The following is a 22,951-nucleotide window of genomic DNA, read 5'->3' as shown; positions in this document are numbered from 1 at the left end:
AGCCTGGCCACTAGTGCAAAATTTTCATTACATATATATATATATATATATATATATATAATGATCCTTTAAGAACATTCATAATTTTTCTTAAAAAAATTATATAGAAAGTGCTTGGTCGACTATTGTCAAGGTCTGAAGGTTTTGTTCTAATGAGGATAAAGTATAAGGGATTTAAGGGAAAATGGGTCAAGAGCAGAATGAGTTTTAAATATAAGTAAGTTCTATTTAATTCTAAATAAAAAATATGACAAATCACAATAGATCACATACTATTTTAAAGAACAAAATTTGACCCAAATTCAAAATTTATTTGAGGGGTACCCTTAAACCAAAACCTAAATGTTTAGGGTACTTGTAGATCTAAAAGTCGAAGGATGTTATTTGAGAGTCATTTTTTTTAATACATTAGGAATACTTTAAGTTCTTTTCTATTGTATAAATCAATTTAAGATCGTTATATGAATCTCATAAACTTCATATTCTGAATTCTCTTATACATATGATGACACCATATTGAATTATGTGATACAACTCACTTGCAAATATGCCTCCAAGTGGAGACCAATAGAACTTTTATTTTAAGCCCGGAAATATTTGGAGGCCAAAAATTTTGTAATATTGATTTATCAATTTATTTTTATTTTAAAAATGTTGGAATTTGTAAGAATAAAAGAGTGCAAAATCTTTACAAAAAAAGTAAGGAAGGAAAGTGTCACTGTCACACCCCGAGTCTACACCCCGGACGTGCTGGCACTCCAGAATCATTGCTGGCCTCAAGCGAACCCTTGGCCTGGCTTACTTACTCAGCGGAAGACTCTATGCATATTTATAATGATCAATAGCACTATACTCAGTTGAATAATAAAATACTGAGAATGCTTAAAAAGTCAAACATTCAACTTGGCCAAAATGGCAACTCAAGTCTTAACATATGAAATGAAAAATGTAAAGACAACTGAACTACTAACTATCTGACTGTCTATGAAACCGTTAAAATAAAGAGGGATGTCGGGACAAGACCCCCCATCATCCTAACAATGAAATACTGAAAGCAAATGATAAAAAAAGAGTCTTCCAGAATGCAAGGAGGCTCACCAACTGACTATGAGTGCTCAACTGGATCAACGAGGCGCTGGATGCTGATCCTGGTTACCTGCGTCTGCATCATAATAAGATGCAGACCAACTGGCATTAGTACATTGAACAGACGAGTATGCGAGTTGGAATGCTAAACACAACTTAAGCTTGAAAAGAATCTGAAAGAAACACTTACCTTGACTCTTCTCAACTCATAACAAAGCAATGAAACACATGCAATATAAGAAAAACTTTATAATACAGTAAAATCAACTTAGTTAGTTAAAGAAAATGCAATAACAAACTCAACTTTACTCATAAAATAAAGTAATATAGCTTATATGAGAGTTTCTATAACTGACAACCACCACTATGAGCCTAAGTGGTAATACATCGTCTTGCCCACACTTCCAGAATTGTCCTATACTTTGCCATCATATAGGACGCCTTAACTAAGTGGATCCACTAGTCTATGCTATAAGCATCTTAAGGAGTCATCTAAAAAGTATGATCGTTTACTAACCATGATGACTACATGGTTTATGGAGACTTGAATTAATATGAACTCGCATCCCCATATCGGTGCTCAATACTACTCCCAAAATATACTTAGATCATATGTTTTAAAACAAAACTTCTTTCTTTGGTTTGAGATAATTACTCAAAACTTTAGCTTAAAAGCTCTCTTGGAAACCGGTGTTTCCCTTTCTTGTTCAAATATGAAAACATTTTAAACTCTTGGGAATACTTAGTTCCCGTATTCTCTTTGAAGAAATGAACTCAACTCTTTACTCTTTGCTTAACTTAAAACTTGAGTCTTAAATCAAAGTTAAAACATTTGTGAAAGACTTTTGAAAACTTATAAACTTCTCTTGACTTGCTTCTTAACTTCTAGACTTGACTCTTAACTTCTCTTGACTTTGATCCTAACTTTCCTTGAATTGACTTATGGATTCAAGGTTCATGATGTCATTTTTATGGATGATTTCATTATGTTTATATGTACCTTAGAGTGTTGGAATCAACTAGAAAACATAGGTACATTGCTAAGGAACAAGTACGAAATGGTGGAGAAGAAATGGGAAGAACTGGCGTCCCTGGCGCTCTTAGAGGCCCCAACCCTTGAAGTTTAGAACCAGACCTGGGGGGCGCTGGCTGGCGCGGCGCCCCAAGGATGAAAGTTCAGAGGAACTTTTGGGGCACGCTGGCTGGCACGATCCCCCACCCCTTTCCCCAAGTGTTCTACGACTTTTCTTGCTCGTTTTTCAACTCTAAATCCTCTAAACTTCAATGGTTCCTTTCCCAAACACTTAGAATCATTTATACCCTCAAAATATGATAGATTCAAACTGAAATTACACCCGGAAACATGAATCAAATCGCAAGAAACTCCAACAACACAACCCACAAGAAGTTCAAACGAAACTTTCAACAATGTTCATCAAGAACTCAATTTCTAAACTTTCAAAGACTTAAATTCGCTGAATTGAATCATGGTTGGCACGTGGGTGTACTAACCCAACACTATTTGATCTCACATACCTCGTAGGGATCACCCTTGACCAAATCCACAAGCTAAACTCGACGATCTCGACGAATCTTGATTTCTCTTCTCCCTTCTCCTCTTTTATCTTTTCTCCAAGCCCTAGCGTGAAACTTCAACTTTTCTAAACTAGCTAAAATCAGATTTTACCCCAATTAAATCCTAAATACGAATTAGAATAATTAGGTAAGGAAAAGACAAAATTACTCTTCAAAAAAAATCCGGATTAGACTTTCCTTATTCAAACAGCCCAACTTCCAAAGGGAATAACTCACTCATACGAACTCGGAATCACATAAACTCAACGGCATTGGAAAGGTTATTCCAAGAGCTTTCCAAACATATCTGGAAATACACCTAAACCATCCTGAGCTAGGAGTTATGACTGTTTGAATTTGACCAAAAACTCAACTAACATACTTCACAATTTTCCAAACTTTCATATACTTTCCAAAAATGGTTTTTTTCCCCAGCTTTTAACTTTTTCCTAGTTATTTCAATTTGAGAGATGTTACAGTCACGACCCAGACCACCGTGATTGACACCCATACTAACTCTCCGGTGGGAGAACCACTACTACAACTCAAACCAAGCAACTAAACCAAAACTAAGATATATAAGTTATGGAAGAAAGGTAAATGCTAAGGAAATAAATAGAGTTAGCATAAACTCTAACAAAAGTCTAACAATAATGAACTAACAATGCGGAAGAAATAACCTAGAACGTGAAAGTCAATGTACCAAAACATCTAACAATGAACCAAGTCTAAACAAGAAGGAATGCAACCCCAATCTAATGAACTAATCAACTAACTAAAACATAGTCTAAGTCCGAAAACGGTGGACATAGACGAAGGAGAATTCCATGGCCGTCCATAAGAATTGGCTCACCCTTGAATTCGAACGATCACTGATCTCCTAAGTGAGGCCTGTCAGTAGCCACTTGAAGATGCCTTGTACTCAACAAAAATAAGAGCAAGTGCAGTATCAGTACACAACTACAGTGTATTGGTAGGATCACGCGGCTATCCCACTAAGTGCAACAGAAGCAAGTCAAGACAATATTATAATCACATTCATATATATTAACATATACAATATTATTAACATTTATGAACAACGAACAACGAACAACTTCACATTTTATATCAAATCATTGGTCCTCTCATGGAACCCAAACCCAAAAAGTTAACATACCGGAACGTGGTATGCAATCCCATAATTATGCCGAAACGTGGCAACCGATCCCATAGTTATGCCCGAACGTGGCAACCGATCCAAGTTAGTTATGCTGGAATGTGGCAACCGATCCATTCAACACACCACAATCACAATCACAATCACAAGTAAATCATCAAGATCATACATTTAACTCATGATTTCATGGCAATCATCATTCATCTATATCATTTACAACAAGTGTGATCAACATTGCAACATTCATATATATACAAGTATCATAATGAAGCAAGAACAAACATACATCACACAATCATAGAGTCACAACCATCACCTACCTCGAAACAAGCTTGAAACCCTAAGAAACTTGATCCTTCCCTTTCCGGATTCGTTCCTCTTGTTCTTGGTCTACAAACAATCAATATAATATGGGAATCAATAAATAATCACTAATTACCCGAATTATTAACAATTCTATGAACCCTAAATCAAACCCATGATCTCAATTATCCAAATTAGGGTTGTTTCAACCATAGAATCTATAACAAAACTCTCTCCCATCAATATTCACCCATTCTATTACGTTCTACGGATTGAAAAATGGATTCGGGGAGTGAAAAGCTTACCTTTAGCCTCAAGAATGGTGAAAAACGAGTAGGAGTCGCCTGGGGTTCGTTCCTTAGCTCTAAAAGTCGAAAAGTGCATAATGAGGTCGTTTAGGGGTTTATTAACAACTTTAATTCGTGTCGAGCCCGCCACAGCGGCCGTCACCCCGCTGTAGCGGCCCCGCCAAAGCGGCAAAAAACGGCACCAATGTGGGTTACGCGAGACAAAGAGCTATTCAAGAATTTCAAAATTTCCATTTCACAATACACCTCTAACCAACGACGCTTTGAAAATATCCTTTACGCCAAGATCGATTTCGGGAGTTCTACTCACCCAAATTCAATTCTGTAAAGTCGTACGGATTCTTTAACAAGTTATCTAGCCACTCATGTAATCAAAATCACAAATACTTCACTCGATTGTTACCAGATTTCCCTACACCTCAAAGACTCCAATTTCGTCCAAATCTGGACAAGGTTGGAAAAATTCAAATACTACGAAAAAGTTTTCCGACCCCAAATTTTCCCCCGTTGGCATTTCTATAACAACGGGAACAGGTCGTTATAGAAAGATTTGCTTTTTTTTTAATAGTAAAAATATTTAGTTCTTGAATTAAACTACTCAAATCTTTATATTATTAGATAAAGTTTCTTATGTAACGAGATCTTATGTAATGTATTACATACACATGGCTAACTTATAAACTTGTAATAAGCCTAATAACATTATTTCTATCAAATTTTTGCTGTAAATTTAAAAACATTAGACCTTAAATATTATAATACATAGTTAGTATGGATAAAATAAAATCAAAACTTCTTGTTAAAAGTTAGTTTTGGCCTACCAACTTTATTGAATCACACTTGATCTAGTGTTTAGGAGGTTGAAAACAATATCCAGTTCTTCATAAATTTTTGACCAAATCGGAACTGGTTATCATTTTCAACTGCCTAACCACTACAAACACAAATATTTTATTTGTGGCTCAAATTGATATATTTTATATGCCTAAGACATATATATATATATAAAAAATTCTTGTGATTCGTTAGTGATCTGAAATTTCTCTCTCACTCTCTCTCTCTAAATGACTTTACTAATCATTTTCAATGTAATTTCTTTTTTATGTGGTGGTCTTAGCCGGATGATCTAAACAACAAACACAAGCTAAATTATGTAATACCAACTAACTTATTTGAATCATTTCTCCATAAGTTGATCAAGCCTGATAACAATCCATTAGTAGTTGATGGCGAAATCATCAACAAGACCAAATTTTGTGACCCAAAACTTGGTTAGGCCAAGATGGACCTTGGAGAATGTTGGTTGGCAGCCTTAGAAATCGGAGAGGATTAACAATATTGTATCGGAATAGGGACTTCATTAAATAGACCAAAGTCCAACACCCACTTCATTCATTTGCTAATAATGAAAAATTGGGAATGTGTTGATCTTTTCCGGTATTATTGGGCATACAAATGGTTTGGACACATCCTTTGATGGCGATAAAATTAAACATGTTCTTAAAAGTAGCCTTGATAATACTGGGTTTGACTACTACAAAATTGATATCTACAACACATAAAAAAAATAAGTACATTCGGATAATTCAATAATTGATTAATTGTGTGGATTGAGATTGAATTATGATAATTTTTATACATCAAAGACTTTCTATATCCTAGCAAGAATTGAAGAATTTTGTGGGAAAGGCCAAGGAATCAGATGGTGTTCCAATGGACACAATCAACAAAGGATGGTATGAAATTTAGACTATTTCTCGTAAATTATAAATGGAATTTAGTGTCAAACATTTTATTCAATGGCCCGTTGAAGAATCGAAAAACTTGAGGAAGCAAAATGTCGAGCTAAGAAATTATAAATTGAACAAGGGAGAAAATGTGGAAGTTCAAGGAATCGGACATTTTGTTTACAAAATAAATATGTCTTTTTTGAAATATTGTCACCTATAACTTAGATGTTCGAGTCGTGGAAACAATCACTAAAATACATGTTAGAATATCCTACATCATGTGATCTTTTCCAGAAATTGCTATAATGCAAGATGTTTTATGATCTGAATTGGTCTTTTATATAAAATTATTATGACGACACTAATTTAGAGCTAATTTGTGAGTGTTAAGATAATAAGCTAACGTTGAAATTACATTTACCTTTTCAAAATTGGAAAATGCAGAAGAATTTGATATCTGCTCCAAGTGCACAATTACCAAAAACTAAAGAAGTCTAACGTGTAGAATGAAAGAATAAAACATTTTACTCTAGGCAATGATGCAAATCAAACATTTAACCGCACCACATACAAGAATAAGTGTCATTGTGAAGTACCAACAACAACAATAACATACATAGTGAAATAATCTCACAAAGTGAAGTATGAGGAAAATAAAGTGTACATAGATCATACTCCTACGTCACAGAGATATTTTGTATATCTCCTTCTTTGAAATGACACGAGACATCAAATTTTGATCTTAAATGCACATTCATTTAAGATACAAACAAATACATTAAAAACTAAAGGATTGGCAAGAAACCAGGGGAGGCTCAACAAATCTCGTGGCCTAAGGCAAAATCATATTAAGAGGCCCTTAAATTTGTTTTATAAAATTTATACAGTAACAAGAAAATCTATTTTCTACACAATAGATTAATCATTTAAGACAAAAAATATCAAATTTCACACAAAAACAAAAAAGAAAGGAAGATGAGAACAAAAAAATAAAAGTGATGGATCATCGATGTTAAGCTTCAAAACTCAAATTGAAATTTTAATTTGGCTATCATCACAAATAAGAAAAAGAAAAGAACATACATAACTTAATAGTTGAAATTTTGAGCATGGATAGTAACAAAAATATCCAAATTTCTGATCAATTGAAATGATATAATTCTTTTTAAATGATATAATTCATTCCATTAAGTAGCACTCATTTTGTGAATATCTAAAACAAATTATAATTTTTTCATATAATATATTAAATTAAAACAAAAAGGAAACTTGTGCATGAATATTTTTGTGTTCACGTAGTTTAAGAAAAGATTGAAAAAAATCCATTATGTTATCAATATATATAACTTAGTTCCTATATTAAAAGGATAAAATTTAAAATTGGAAGTTAAAACAAATATATCAAATAATGAGTGAAAAGATTATGAGAATTTATGAACTTATTGGTAAAAAATACTCTCAAACAAATAATAATAAAAAATATACAATAACAATTTTATTTATATAAATTATATTCATATATAATAAAATTAATAATAATAATTTAAACAAATTTGCGGCCTTCAAATTTTTGAGGCCTAAGGTAATGGCCTCACTAGCCAAGCCTTAGAGCCGCCCTGCAAGAAACACAATTTCTTTAATAGTCAATAAATATGAATATTGTCATATTAAGAGCCAATGACATTTGTAATATTAATATTCAATAAGTATGAATATTGTAAATCAAGATATCTAACAAAAAGCATGTAAAAACAAAAAGAAATTTGAAAGAAATTTATTGGACTTGGTGGGATTGCATCCTGAATTTTTACCATGCAATTGATAAAAATAGCAGAGCAATTATCTCCGAAAATTCAACATGGAAATCTAAGATATTATGCCTCACTTTGTTGAATTTAAGATCCATTAGATATGGGATTGATTGTGTTGGAAACATCTGCATTACCCCAACCTGTCTCTCAAGCAAATCATTGAATCTCTTTATTTGAACCTTCACCTCTAACGACCTATGTTATTTTCTCTATGCGTTTAGAGATTTCCTAAAGTTACTTCAAGTCATTTATAAATATTCTTTTTTTTTTAAATCCTCCACNCCCCCCCCCAAAAAAAAATATGGGGCCCAAAGTGATAGCTTTAGTGGCCTGGGTTAAGACGGCCCTGCTTTCTGTATCAAAGATATTGCTCCAATGACCTTGGGTCCTCTAGGGCGGTGATCCCTGAGTGTTATTTCTCTTTGTTCTCTCTCTCATATATATATATATATATATATATATATATGGTGGCATATTAAATGAATCAAAAAAAAATTTAATCTTGTGGTGTTAAGCATATAACATGGAAAAATATAATTAAATTTTAAAAATTGTTAAAAAGGAAAGAAATATTGAAATTTGCAAGAAAAAAAGAGTGCAAAATCTTTTTTTAAAAAAAGAAGTAAAGAAAGATTTATTTTTTCAATAGAAATATTTTAAATGTTTGAATTAAATTACTCAAATCTTCATATTATTAGATAAAAAATTTTATGTTACAAGATCTAAAGTAATGTATTACATACACATGGATGACTTATTAACTTGTAATAACTCTACTAACACTATTAGTATCAGATTTTTATTATAAACTTAAAAACATTATACCTTATAAAAATATTACATGATACACAGTAAACATAGATTAAAAAACAAACTAAGACATCTTGTTGGAAGTTAGCTTTAGCCTAGTAATTTTATTGAATTACACTTGATCTAGTGTTTTGGAGGTTAAAAAGAATGATATGTTGTTGTCAATAAATTTTTGACGGACGACTATAATAAAAAAATTTATATTTCTATTATATAGAAACATGAAGAGGAGGACGACAAACGCTATATTGGTCATTTAACACTAATAAAAATATTCCACGTAGTTCTCGAAGCAACCATTTCTACACTTTCTTTCACCGACAAATACAAGAACAACTCAAAATCTCCATTTTTTGCTTCCAAACCTAATTTCTTGGTACCTTCAAGTTCAATTTTACAGTATCTTCCGATTCGGGTAAGCTATTCTCTCATTTTCTGCTTCTTCTGTGAAACAAAACAGAGAACTCTTCAATTCTCCTTCTTAAAACAATCAAGAAGGAGCAAACAATAATTATGCAGCGAGCCATTAAAATGGAGCTCTAGAAAGTCCGGTTGACTTTTTTTCTCTCCCCTAAACAGATGCAGCAACACGGCAGCAACTCAAGGTTTCTTTCAATTTTAGGCTCTCTTTAGTTTCACTTTTGCCTTTTCATGTAAAAAACCTAATCAAACTTGTAAACTTTGTATTATATGTTGTGATTTATTACTAATAGTAAGCTGTTTTAACAACAAAACACAAAATAACAGCAAAAAATAAAATAAAAAAAATAAAAATAGAAAATCCTTTTGAAAGGATAGTTACAGTCATAGATAATAATGATTATAGTTATAATGAGATTGATATAGAAGAAGATTTAAAAATAGTAAAAGAAAGACTAAGTACATCAAAAAGAATAAACTATGAAATACCCCAAATATCATCAAAAATGAGTACCTCAAGAAGGATAAATAAAACTCCACAAAAATCAATGGAAGATGAAATAAAACCACATCATTATTACATAACGGGAGTAATGGAACAACGAAAATATTTAATATTAATAAATATAGGACAGGAAGAAAACTATATTACAAGGGAATTAGTGACAGAAGATGAAATAATAACTACTGAACAATTATGTCCCGAACTATCAAAAGTATTAATGTATACCGAAGAAACTACAGAAAAGGAAATAATCATTGGAGGAGTACCAATAGTAATAAAATTTAAAATATATCAAGGAGATGAAAATATCACTTTAGGAATAAAATGGTTAGAACAAGTAAAACCATATAATTTAGAAGACAAACAGTTAACAATAAATTATAATAATAAGAAGATAATAATAAAAAGAACTTTCTTATGATAAAAACATGAAAATATATATACTTGCAAAGATAATAATAGAAGGATATTACAACAGATATTATACACCAATGATAGACACAGGAGCAGAAGCTAATATATGTAAATACAATTGCTTACCAGAAGATAAATGAGAAAAATTAAAAACACCGATAGTAGTAACAGGATTTAATAATGAAGGAAGCATGATCACATATAAGGCAAAAAATATAAAAATACAAATATGGGATAAGATATTAACTATAGAAGAAATATATAACTTTGAATTGACTACAGAAGATATGCTATTAGGAATGTCATTTTTAGAAAAATTATACCCACATATAATAACAAAAACACACTGGTGGTTCACAACACTGTGTAAACAAAAAATAGGAGCAAAAAGAGTAAATAACAAAAAACGGAAAACAACAGAATGGATAAAAGGAAGTGAAAAAATTACACAAAAATTAGAAAATATAAAAGAAGAAGACCCTAAAATAGAATTAATTATATTCTCTATAGATAAAGTAAAAATAATCCAAGATAAGTTAGAATTATTATATAGTGAAGATCCTTTACAAGGATGGGAAAAACATAAAACAAAAATAAAAATTGAGCTAATTGATAATAATAGTATAATAACCCAAAAACCATTAAAATATAATTTTAATGATTTAACAGAATTTAAGATATATATAAGTGAATTACTAGAAAAAGGGTACATACAGGAAAGCAATATCAAGCATACAAGCCCAACATTTATTCACCTCTTGAATTTGTTTGTTCTTAAAAAATTGTTATCTTTAATTAATTTATTTCATACTGAAAGAGTTATAATTTTGAAATTGTGTAGATCTTAGATTCATTGTGAAGTGTTTGTCTATGTTATTTTTTACAACAACAATATACTTACATTCTTCAACAAACACAACACAATGCCTTTCCTATATTGAACTAATAGTTAACTTGTTAAAATATTTGAACAGACATAAGATGACGTCCTTTTACCCATCAGAAAAAGAAAAGAAAAAAATACATAGATACTGCTATTTTGAGGGTTGCAATATTATTCATATTAGTAGAATTTGGAACAGGTTCTAGGAAAGAGATGGCTAATGTTTTTTTCCATTCCCTTTATATTTTGACACGTTTAAATGACTGATTACCATCATTCCATGACTTAATAAAAAGGAACACTAATTTTATGGATCACATATTCTAATATATATAAGAGATTCAAGAGTCAAAAGAAATCCTAAGAATCCCATTTAGTTGATCCATGCATTGATATTTTTTCTTGGCATTACCTACGAGGATTTATTAGGATGGCTCAAAGACTTATTCGGTCTTTTCCTCAAAGGCGGATACAATTGAATTAGCTTTGGATTACGAGAGAGCTAGACAACGGGGATGAAGGGTTTGCGAGGAAGAATCAATTGCCAATCGTTCTACAACTGCAACAACACTTACTGAAAAGACTATTCTACAACCAGCCGCATATATGTGCTTGTGATTACACACCCCACTTGTTTAGGATTGAAACATAATTGTCATTCATTTGTTTATAAACATAAGTCAAGTGAGTGTATATTTGGATGGCTCTTCCCGCTTGCAATTTTTTTAAAACTTATATAAGTATTTACTTTCTGATTGCGTTGTTGCACGAAAAAATTTGAAAAGGGGTGCTTGAAACTTGAAAGTAAATGAAATTGATTCTATTTCTTAATCCTTATTAAAATCTAGCTCAGACATGTATGATGCATCCTTCCAGTATTACTATTTGTTTGTTTTTGTTAAGAGTAGAAGATTAATCTTCTCTTACATTAACGTAGTTCATGACTGCTTATTCTTTCATTCATCAGTATGAATTAGAGCTGGAGAAGCTTGCCATGGAATTGGAGGAGGATAGAAGATCACAGAAAGAGTGAGAACAATGCATCATTGAGCAAAAAAATAATAATTCATAATTTCACTTATCATACATCTGTTAAAATATGTGAGTTCGGCTGTTGTGAACTTCCTTAGACTATCTCGTCTCTTTGAATTGTCCCGAGTTTAGCTCTTTTTTAGAATTTCAGGTGATACTCCACTTAGGACACAACAAGATGCTTGGATTTCATCTAAATCAATCCATGCTTTTGGTTTGGTTAGTCATTTTCTTAAATATTTCTCCCATTTTGAAGCCTAAGTTGTTTTGGGAGTCTTTAGGTCTGTTGTGGTGATTGTTGTCTTTGTGTGTGTTCAACCTTCTTAACTTTAGTAAGTGTCATCTTCTGCAGGATTTAAATTTCCCAATTAGCTTCTTCGCATTAAAATGTCAAGTTTTCGAGGTCTATGGTGCTCTTTTGACTGGTAATACGTCAATGTCAAGATTTGTTTGATCATCTTGGATATGCCTATCTCCCTTTTCACTGATTTTATTATCTATGCACAAAAATCGTATGTTTATATTTATTTGAGTTGTTTTTACCTATGAAATGTGCCTTTAAAGTTGAAATTATATCACCATATAACCATACTAAATAGTATTAAACATATGGACTATGGTTGACTGGATTTTTTTCCGAAGAATATTCGTTGGAACAGAAAAGTTACAACAATGTCAGGGAGGAGTTATAATTATGATCACACCTCTGAAAATGTATGCACTGAACCAAAAAGCTAGATGAGTGAGTTATTTAAACTATATAGTGTGATCAAGATGAAGAGTAGTGAACATGTTGGTGGAGATTTTGTAAAATTTCTAAATGTAAGGTCCCTCCCCACAGTGTCCTGGTAGTTCACAACTATATTTGTACCTGGAGTAAAGATTGCTCAGAGTGGAGTTCAAGTGCACGAACAAAAGCCATAAACAAAAATAGGTTGATAGAATTTAGTAACTTCTTGATTGATTCAAAGCTAGAGCTCACTAAGATTGTTGATCTTTATAAAAACTTTTACTTATTATTCGTATTTTTATTTTTTGTCTTATGTAATTTTTGTATAAAAATGTTTATTATGGTACTTGGTTTCTCGAACATATTTCCTAGGTAGATCAAACACAATAAATTATATTAGAATTTAACTTGTTGGGTCCGTGCTTAGCACGGGCAAGAATCATCTAGTATATATATATATATATATATATATGCACAACAACATATCATCTTTAATCGCTTAAACACTACAAATACAATTTTATTTGAGACTAATCCATAATTTTGAATATTTTATTTTGTATTTCAAATTGATATTTATTATATATGACTAAAATAATTATATATATACATATTCATATGTAGATCTAATGAAAGTTGAAGGAGCCTTATTATTTTAGTTGTTCTTTTCTTCTTTTATTTATGTTTGAAACATATTTTTTCCATATGGAGTAGACATTTTCGCCATGTTATGCAATTAAAAGTATCATTAACTTGTAATATTACAAAGTTACACCTTTAATGTATCCAATATATATATATATATATATATATTTATATATTTATACTTGAGAGGGAATTTAGTATGTAAATTTGTTAGTGTAACATTTAAAAAATTTATATATTTAAAATTAATATTTATTAAAATTTTAAAAATTTCACAACACACACGTATGACAAATTATTAAGATTTTAAAAGTTGAATTGGACAAAAATAAATTATATTTGGTTGTGTTCTTTTAGCTGCTTATTATTATTTGATTGTCTATGCTTTTTATTTTTATTTATTTCATTTTACTTTTTTTCACATACTAAGATACATATAGCAGTAATATAATATATGCTTTTAATTATATATGATTCTTGTTTATGGTTGCAGCAATAAATATATGAGGAGATGTGTTGTAACAAACAAGATTATCATAAATAATAATTAAATATTTTTCTCTTTTAATCATGATAAAAATTAATATTATTTGATATAATTTGTGCAGATATATATTTGCCTCTTCTCAAAATATATTTGTTTATTTATTTATTTTATGCCCTTGGGTAATATTCTATTTGTTTTGCTTAGGGATAAGGGTCTGAAAAATACGCCAACTTTGGTCAAATTTGTTGTTGCGATACTAAACTTTCATGATGACCTATTACCTCCCTAGACTATTTAATATCGTATTTTAAGCATATATGTTTGCTCACGTGGACATAAAAAATAATGCAAAATTATAAATAGTAATGTGTCCACNTTTCTCTTTTAATCATGATAAAAATTAGTATTATTTGATATAATTTGTGCAGATATATATTACCTCTTCTCATATATATATTTGTTTATTTATTTATTTTATGCCCATGGGTAATATTCTATTTGTTTTGCTTATATTGATTTTTTTTGTTTTTAATTGCATTGAACTAGCTTTACTGATCATTTTTAATTTAATTTCTTTTTATGTGGTGGTCTTGATCGGATAATCCAAACAATAAACATTGGAGTTTGTTGGTGAGATCTAAATTTATGTTTAATTGATTTTTATTAAATTTTAGCTAAAATCTTAATTCATGTATATTAATTTGGTTATTGTTTTTAATTTTTATTTTATTAGTACAATTCAAAAGAACAAGTATGAGGCAATATTTTTTGGGCTCATTCAAAATTCATGGACATGATTAATTGGATCAACTTAAAGCCCATAATATATCCATAAAAAATGTTACGACTCATCAAAAAAGTTATAACTCTTCGAAAATTTCACAAGCCTTCAATGTGAAAAGGTGTCTGCCATTAATATAATATAATATAATACACATAATTAAATATAATACAATATAAACTATAGAAAACATACTATATTTTGTGTTTTAAGTTTGGGGTATTGTAATAATTTAATTATTAATTTAAGTAGTTCATTCTTTAAAAGTAGTATAGATAGATATAAAAAAAAAGATTGATATAGATTGGTCTAATTTTAATTTGTGAAATTTTAAAAAATAAAGAAGACTTTTAATTTAAGGATCATATGTAGAATATATAAAAATATGGGAAAAGGGTTTGAAAAATATTTCAACTTTGGCTGAAATTGCTATTACAATACCAAACTTTATGGAGGATCTTTTACCCACCTGCACTATTTAATAGTGTATTTTAAAGGTATATATGTGCCCACGTGGATACGCTACTATTTATAATGATGCAATATTTATAATGTCCACGTGGGCACATATATACCTTTAAAATACACTATTAAATAGTGCATGCGAGTAAAAGGTCCTTTTCAAAGTTCGGTATTGTTACAGCAATTTCGGTCAAAGTTCAAATATATTTCAGACATTTTTCCCTAAAAATATCTTGTAACTTTGTGGTCTTAAAGATGTGCCCCCACCCAAGAAAAAAGAACATTCTATATTAAACTTAATAAAAATAAAAGTGCAATAAATAAATTGGAAACGAAAGAGTACTTATTAAATGTAGTTTGGACTCTTCAAACAAGTTTTTGATTAGATACTTATTCTCCAACAGTTTGAGACTTTTTAGAATCTGAAGACCAAGTTGTAATTTGTGCAACATAAAATCATTGAACTTCTTGTCATGTAAAAGTTGTTGCAAAAGTATAGTTTATGGCTATGAAAATGAGTACATATTAATTATCAAGATACTCTTCTCATTTGAAGTTAAGTTATTTCATTCTTCTTGTTGCATCAATTTTTGTTGGTCTATCTAATTTACCCACAAAAAAATATTGTAATTGCATAATTGAACAACTCTCACAATCTTCCTTGTTTTAAGAAGAAGAATAGAAAACTTACAAAATTCGTAGTTTAAAAGTGTGAGAGACCCCCTCTATTTATAGACAACAAAGAATGATATGAAAATGTGCTTATCGTGTCTTTTCAGATAGAGCAACTTACAAAAATGACTATATTTATAGGGTTATTGAAGTTCAATAGCTATAAATGTGTTATTTACTAAAAATGACTACACAATCCTTTCAGATAAGTCACAATTCTTCAGAAAAATCACAACCTTTTGAAAATGTCATAACTCATCGAAAAAGTCACAACTCTATAAAAAAGTCATAATCCTTCGAAAAAGTCACTACTCATCAATGTGAAAAGGCGTCTGCTTTTAATTTACTATAACGTAAATAAATATAATATTAAATATAGAATATATACTAAATTGAGTGTTTTAAGTTGGGAATATTATAGTAATTTAACATTCAACTTAGGGAGTTCATGCTTTTAAGATAATATAGATAGATAAGATACATATAGCAGTGATATAATAAATGTTTTTAATTGCATATGATTCTTGTTTATGGTTGCACCAAAAAACATATGAGGAGATGTGTTGTAACAAACAAGATTATCATAAATAATAATTAAATATTTTCTCTTTTAATTATGATAAAAATTAGTATTATTTGATATAATTGGTGCATATATATATATATATATATATATATTTACCTCTTCTCAAATATATATTTGTTTATTTATTTCTTTTTATGTGGTGGTCTTGATTGGGTAATCCAAACAATAAACGTTGGATTTCATTGGTGAGATCAAAATTTTGTATTTAATAAATTTTTATTAAATTTTAGCTAAAATCTTAATTCATGTATATTAATTAATTTGGTCGTTGTTTTTAATATTTTAATAGGTTCAATGTATTATAACAAAATCTATAATTTATTTTATTAGTACAATTCAAAAGACGAAGTATGAGGTAATATTTTTTGGGCTCATTCAAAATTCACGAACATGATTAGTTGAATCAACTTAAAGTCCATAATATATCCATAAAAATTGCTTGACAAACATGATACTTCATCCATAGCAATCACTATTCTTTCAAACAACAAATCTGTTATACTTTATACTAAAATAGTAGATGATAAAAGCTCAAACAAAATTCTGCAGTACGATCTAAGTTGTTTGATCCACTTTTTTGTAAGTGGATCAAGTTCAATAATAATTATTCAGTAATCGCTAATGAAAGTATTAACGAGACCAATTTTAATGACCCAATAATAACTTGGTTATGCCAAGATGGACATTTGAGAGTGTTGATTGACAATCTAAGAATTATGATTAACAATATTGTGCAGGAGTAAGGACTTCATGAAGTGAATCAAAGTCCAACACCCACTTCATTCATTTGTTAATACTGAAAATTAAAAATATGCTGATTTTTTTCTAGTATCACAACAAATATATGGTTTGGACACCTTCTTTGATGGCGACAACATTAAACATGCTCTTAAATTTAAACGATTCAGTGAGTGTTGAATGATATAAATTGAGACTATGCCTAAAATAATTCCTATAATCTTAACAAGAATCGAAGAATTTTCTGAAAACGAGCCAATGAATCAAATATTATTCTAATTAACGCTCAATATAACAAAGAATGATCCGAAATTCAGACTAATTTTTTTTTGTTGTAAATTATAGATTGATCCTAAATATTATTATAGTTGAGTAATAAGTAATTAAAGTGGGAAAAAAAGAAGAGAAAACCGTATGCATTCTTTTCATCTGTCTTAGTTTTGGTAAACAGAGTTACCTAGTACGTAGTGTTAATAAGAGATAACTAATATTTCGTGGAATTAATCGAGGTGCCGAAACCAGAAGAAGGCAAGTTGCTCAAGGAATATGCTAGCCCTACCTCCCAATTGGCTTATTCCTTCATTCAAATACCTAAAAAACCCCTCAAATCTCATATTCACACACTTCAACAAAGAGGATAAAATAGTAAAAAACCACAACTTTTATTCCTACTCCAATAATACAATAAAAAAAAATATTAGTATAAATTTTGGCACAATCCATCAAAATTCCAACGCCACTTTACAAAAAAAGCTTATTTGGGTTAGGAGAGAGTTTTCATCAACAGATCCAAACTCTTAACCCTAGAAAATCAACCATGTCTTCCAAGCAAGGTACAGATTTGATCTTTTTTCGTTGTATAACAAACCTTGTATTGTTCTTGAAAGATTTGATTATTATTTTTATGAATTTTTTTTTGTTGTTTTATTGTCGAGCTATGTTCTAATGGATATAATTTGTTAGATTGATTTTTTTGTGCTTATAGTTGACCTAATTGATTTGGGGTTGATTTTTTTTCAAAAGGGCGTGAGAAAAGCTTTAAGTACTATATTGATTTTGGTTTTGTTGAATAGGTGGAAAAGCAAAGCCTTTGAAGGCACCAAAGAGTGAAAAGAAGGAGTATGATGAGGTAATTCATGAAATATCTTGTTTTTGTGATAATTTTACCTGATGTTTGGTTGTATAGATTCTTCTGTTATTTTGTAGATCTTGTGTTTTAACTACAATTTGTTTATTCAATATATTAACAACAACAACAATATATCTGGTGTAATCTTACAAGTGGGGGTTTGGGGAGGGTAGGATAGGATGTAAGCAAACCTTATCCTATCTTTATGGGGTCAATAGGTTGTTGCTGATAGACACTTTTGTTTCAAATATGGGTAATGGTGATTTGGTCTTTTGTTTGGATAGATATAGTCTGTATTTATGGGTGATGGATTGTTTGAATTGGAATAAAGGATTTGTGTACTGGACCTAAATTAATTTGGGATTGGCGCTAAGCGCGTGTGTGTGTCAGCTGAATTTTTCTGTTCTGTTTTGGGATAAGTGATCAGAAATAATTTTCTCTTGATGAAAAAACGAGCACTAAGATACTGCTGGATAATTTTAATAGAGATGTAGACAAGCTATAGGTCTTAGAATTTGTGGTTATAGTTATTCCTCAGCCCTATAGATAGCAAGGAGAAGGTTGGTAAGGGATACAGTCTGCAGAAGAAAACATGCTATTAGACTCTAGCAACTATTTTGCAAATAATAAAGGTATATTTTGTATCTGCATTAAAAAAAGTTATTATTTGGTTCTGGAAGATCTTTGAAAATAGAAAAGATATTTAAGGAGGAAAAGGAACATCAAAGGAAAAAGGTTTCATCATGTCTTTCATCAGGGGACAGATACAGGGTCTGAATGGTTGATACAATGATGGGTGCAGAGCAGGGTGGATATGCCACAGTTCTACCCCTGCTCCATATACTGTCATTGACATATCTAGATTAGTGAAACTAAAAGAGATTGTTATGCAAGTTCTTCGGCTATTTTGAGGAATATATCTTTAGATGGTTACTTTTTCAGAGATTCGCTATTTGTCGCAATAATCATTGGTATCTAAGTTATTAATAAGGGAGAACAGGTGACTAATTATGAAACCTTTGTTATGGATTATGCTTCATGCTCAGAATTTGGTATCCACTAGGTTAATTCCGTCTCTGGCTCATGAGCCTTACATGTGATATTTGCTGCTGTCTCTAACTTGTACGCGTTTGATTTATCTGCAGAATGACAAGGCTTTTCTTGCAAAGAAGAAGGAAGAAGAAAAGGTAACTCATTCTTCTGTTCCTTGCAGAGTTTGTAATAGACCAATCATTATGACTCAATTAACTCATGTTTGTGACCTTGCAGGCCCTGAAGGAACTCAAGGCAAAGGCTCAGAAAGGGTCCATTGGTGGTGCTGGCCTGAAAAAGAGCGGAAAGAAGTGAGGATGTTATATTCTTCCTCGTAGTATTAAAAAGCCCTTACCCATGGCTTGGTTTGGTGTTCAAAAGTTCAAATAGTTGCGTTTTTGTTAACTTTTGGGATGTTTCTATGTTGACTGAATGAATTAGGATGGGGCACTTGCTCCTTTCCAATATATACTGACATGTATTGTGGTGCCTTTGCCTATCAATAATTCATATTGGCGTTAAGTTTGTGTGATATGTTGATAGACTCCTCACTATAATGGATGTAATTCCAACCTCCCTGTTCTATGTTTGGCAAGTTTTATGCATGTCTTAAATTCCTGGCAGTGTGTCTTTTGCGTTGTTTGTCATTCTGAGTTGACAGCCAAAGAGGTCCTTTTAACCTTTTGCTCTAATTGTCGATTATCTACTAAACCTTTTGCCCTAATCTTCCTACATTTATGTCCTTTATAAGCTACATGTGGTGTTATGTCTTGGTTAATCATATTCTTCCCAATACATGGTCTATTTCTACCTCTCCTCAAACCACACCATGGCGAAAAATGAATTTATGGGGCACGTGAATTCGTAATTTTTTGCCATGCATTACAAAAGACAGGATCAAATCCATAACATACCAACGTCTTTTTGCAAATACAATCAAAATCTGTTATAACAACTCCAGAAAAACACCAGTTATACAAAACTTAAGGCTTATATGCACAGATGTTATCAAACCCCATATACTGCCCTTCCTTGATCCTCTTAATCGCGTCTGCTATGCCTACACCACCTGTAACCAATACGATGAAATCAGTGCCACAACTAGTGAAGGAACCAGTCAGTTAATTGTTGCGCGATAGTTTCAAATTATAGCTTAAAATATGTAAACAAATGAAAAGAGAAGGAACTTGCCTAATGAGACTGAGCCAACAAAGATTGTGAAGGCCAAAACAAAGATGATCACAGATACTCTATTAACAGTGCGAATTATTTCATCTATGACATGGCGTCCTACCAAGGCAGCAACAGTGGTCACAGCTACGAAATACAAGGCTGCAAGATAGTGAGAGAATATATGATTGCTCAACTATCAACAATAAAAACCAACGTAGATCTGTCCTTACCATATGGTACTGGAAAGTGTCCTAGTAAGTAATACTGTATGACGGACATGGAAGAGGAGAATATCATCATAAAGTTAGCAGTGGTGCTAGAAACCTGCATTTGCAATGTGTCAATAGTTGCAACTTGGAAGTCGAAAAAGCTGATCTTTCTAAAACAAGAGTGATCAGGAGAAACGAAAGATGCACCTGAGGCAAAATCCCTAGTTGTAGAAACAATGGAACCAAAATGAATCCTCCATGAAGACCTAGCAGACCACCAACTATACCAGCCAAAAAGCCACAGCAACAGTAAAGGATCAACTGATGCACTTTCCAGGTTATCACTTCTTCGCCACTTGACATGACCACCCTGTTTCCCATATACACGGTTATTACTTCTTTTCCACTTGACATGACCACCCTCGTTCCGTTATACAAGCAAACTGCTTCATATGCAGAAACTCCTACAGCAGCAAGGACCTGAAAAGTAGAAAACAAATATTCTTGAATATGAAGAAGCTAATACCTCCTATATCAACCCGAAGCAGGAACAGGTGAATGAAAATTGGAGAAAACACACAGACAGTATAATTTACATTTCAAACAATAAGTACCTGTAAGAGGTTTAAGATCCAATATGTCGTTGAACAAGTTGACGTATATGTCTACCCAAAAAATGATAGTTTCTAGTTAGAAAGTTAATAGTGCAGAAGGTGGTCCTGAAAATGAAAAGGTATTATAAACAAACGAGCAATGTAAAGCAATAAACCTTAACGATATGCAGAATGCGGAAAATGAATGCTGAAATCCTTCGTATACACGACCTGGAGAAGCTCAAGAAGTCAGCATTCCAGTATAGCGAAAGGCACATCAAGTTCAAAATAACTTGAGGTAATGCTTGTTTATGAAAAATTAGACATTGACCGTGATAGCGACAAATATGAAAGTGATCACCTCTTCATTTCTAATTCTTGGACCTCTAGGTAGAAGTTTGTACATAATATCTTCAGCACCAGAATCTGTTGCAGTTCCACAATACCACATATTACTAACTGGTCAAATATCTCTGTTGATACTTACATGATAAGAGTAGTGTTCACATAGTCAAACCTTCATCTTCTTCATATGTTTTTGTGTTCCAATACTCATTGGGAGGTAGCAAGTGTCTGGCAGCCATCTGAACGTAAAAGAAACACGAGTGAACAATTTACCAGGAAAAACACAATTTCTAATGCACATTACAATCAGAAAGAAGGTTGATTAACCTAATGCATTCGGTTTTCTTCTTTCCATGCCTCAACACCCTTGAAGAATGACCTAGTTGATGGAACTGCAAGTCCCTTAACCAATCAGGAAAGCTATATCGACAATATGAGTAGGAATCACAGCTGAATCATCATTACCTATGATAAGAATGATCAACATAAATTTAACCATCCACTCAGCAAAAATAACGTTAAGAACAACTCCGATACTGATCCCTAGCAACAGCATTGGTGTTAAAAGAAGGGCTAGACCAGAATCAATGATGGGATGTTGAAGTATTGGATGGCTTAGCAACACAGTTGCACCTGATATACCTGTTATCATACCTGACAAAGAAAACAAAATACAACAACAATGATAACATACACAGTGAAGTAAAACCAGAAGTATTAGCACAAGAAATCATCTAGCATGAAGATTCTTACTTATTGAAATTGCAGTTGATGTTTTTGGATCAAACCCAATGATCAGAATAAGCATGGGAACAAAGATACCATCTCCCCTATCATCTCCTAAACTCCCAAAAACGACAGCAAAGAATCCAACGACAGAACCAACAATTACTCTCCACCCAAATTCCAAGTCCTGAAATACATATCACACTTGAGTAATAGCATCTACCACAAGATCACATAAACGGCTACACCTTCAAGTCGTCAATTAAACAAAGTGATCCTTACAAAAAAGCTTGATGTTTACGTGTACTTATGGGCCAAAAATGTTGGTAATGCATTTTAGCCTTGTGAAGCAGAAGATTGAATAGTCCTGATTCAAATCATCACTTGTTGCATCATTTGCAATTCGCTCAGCAGACGCGAAAAGTACTGCAAAAGCTAGAACAATCACTCCAACTACATATCCTGTCAAAGCCTTCCCTATTTCAGCCATCAATTGGTATATTTATAAACCAGCAGCACCCTTTTGAGGCAATCAAGATTAGAACATCATTGACCCAAAAAGCAAGTTGAAAACAAGAAATGATAGATCATTACACTTAACCAACTA

At 31.5% G+C, this 22,951-nt stretch overlaps 1 protein-coding gene, 1 long non-coding RNA gene and 1 pseudogene across 2 annotated transcripts; 2 read left to right on the top strand and 1 right to left on the bottom strand.

The window, feature by feature from the left end:
- Nucleotides 1-5,548: 5,548 nt before the first annotated feature.
- LOC125849962 (beta-fructofuranosidase, insoluble isoenzyme 1-like) lies at nt 5,549-6,649 on the top strand (annotated as a pseudogene).
- Nucleotides 6,650-17,773: 11,124 nt separating this feature from the next.
- Nucleotides 17,774-19,830, top strand: LOC125849959 (uncharacterized). Its single transcript, XR_007444730.1, has 4 exons — nt 17,774-17,970; nt 18,211-18,266; nt 19,412-19,453; nt 19,536-19,830. It is a non-coding gene; the product is annotated as an uncharacterized LOC125849959 (long non-coding RNA).
- Nucleotides 19,831-20,261: 431 nt separating this feature from the next.
- LOC125849960 (sulfite exporter TauE/SafE family protein 3-like) lies at nt 20,262-22,834 on the bottom strand. The gene is made up of 11 exons (XM_049529901.1): nt 22,729-22,834; nt 22,372-22,539; nt 22,084-22,272; nt 21,953-22,010; nt 21,791-21,846; nt 21,635-21,732; nt 21,295-21,345; nt 20,888-21,160; nt 20,702-20,795; nt 20,490-20,630; nt 20,262-20,367 (listed from the first exon to the last, which is right to left on the bottom strand). The coding sequence occupies exons 1-11, from the start codon at nt 22,832-22,834 to the stop codon at nt 20,282-20,284; spliced, it is 1,320 nt and encodes a 439-aa protein (XP_049385858.1). The 3' UTR covers nt 20,262-20,281.
- Nucleotides 22,835-22,951: the final 117 nt, after the last annotated feature.

This window comes from Solanum stenotomum, unplaced genomic scaffold (genome assembly GCF_019186545.1).
Source record: "Solanum stenotomum isolate F172 unplaced genomic scaffold, ASM1918654v1 scaffold11895, whole genome shotgun sequence".
Classification (NCBI taxonomy): domain Eukaryota; kingdom Viridiplantae; phylum Streptophyta; class Magnoliopsida; order Solanales; family Solanaceae; genus Solanum; species Solanum stenotomum.
The sequence above is the reverse complement of the archived record's forward strand: the minus strand, read 5'-3'. Positions and strand labels throughout refer to the sequence as shown.

Coding starts and splice junctions, on each gene's coding strand:
- LOC125849960 (XM_049529901.1), bottom strand. CDS start 22,834: ATGGCTGAAATAGGGAAGGCTTTGACAGGATATGTAGTTGGAGTGATT. Junction 21,733..21,790: donor AACATATGAAGAAGATGAAG/GTTTGACTATGT, acceptor ATATTTGACCAG/TTAGTAATATGTGGTATTGT. Junction 21,346..21,634: donor CAAGAATTAGAAATGAAGAG/GTGATCACTTTC, acceptor TTTTTTGGGTAG/ACATATACGTCAACTTGTTC.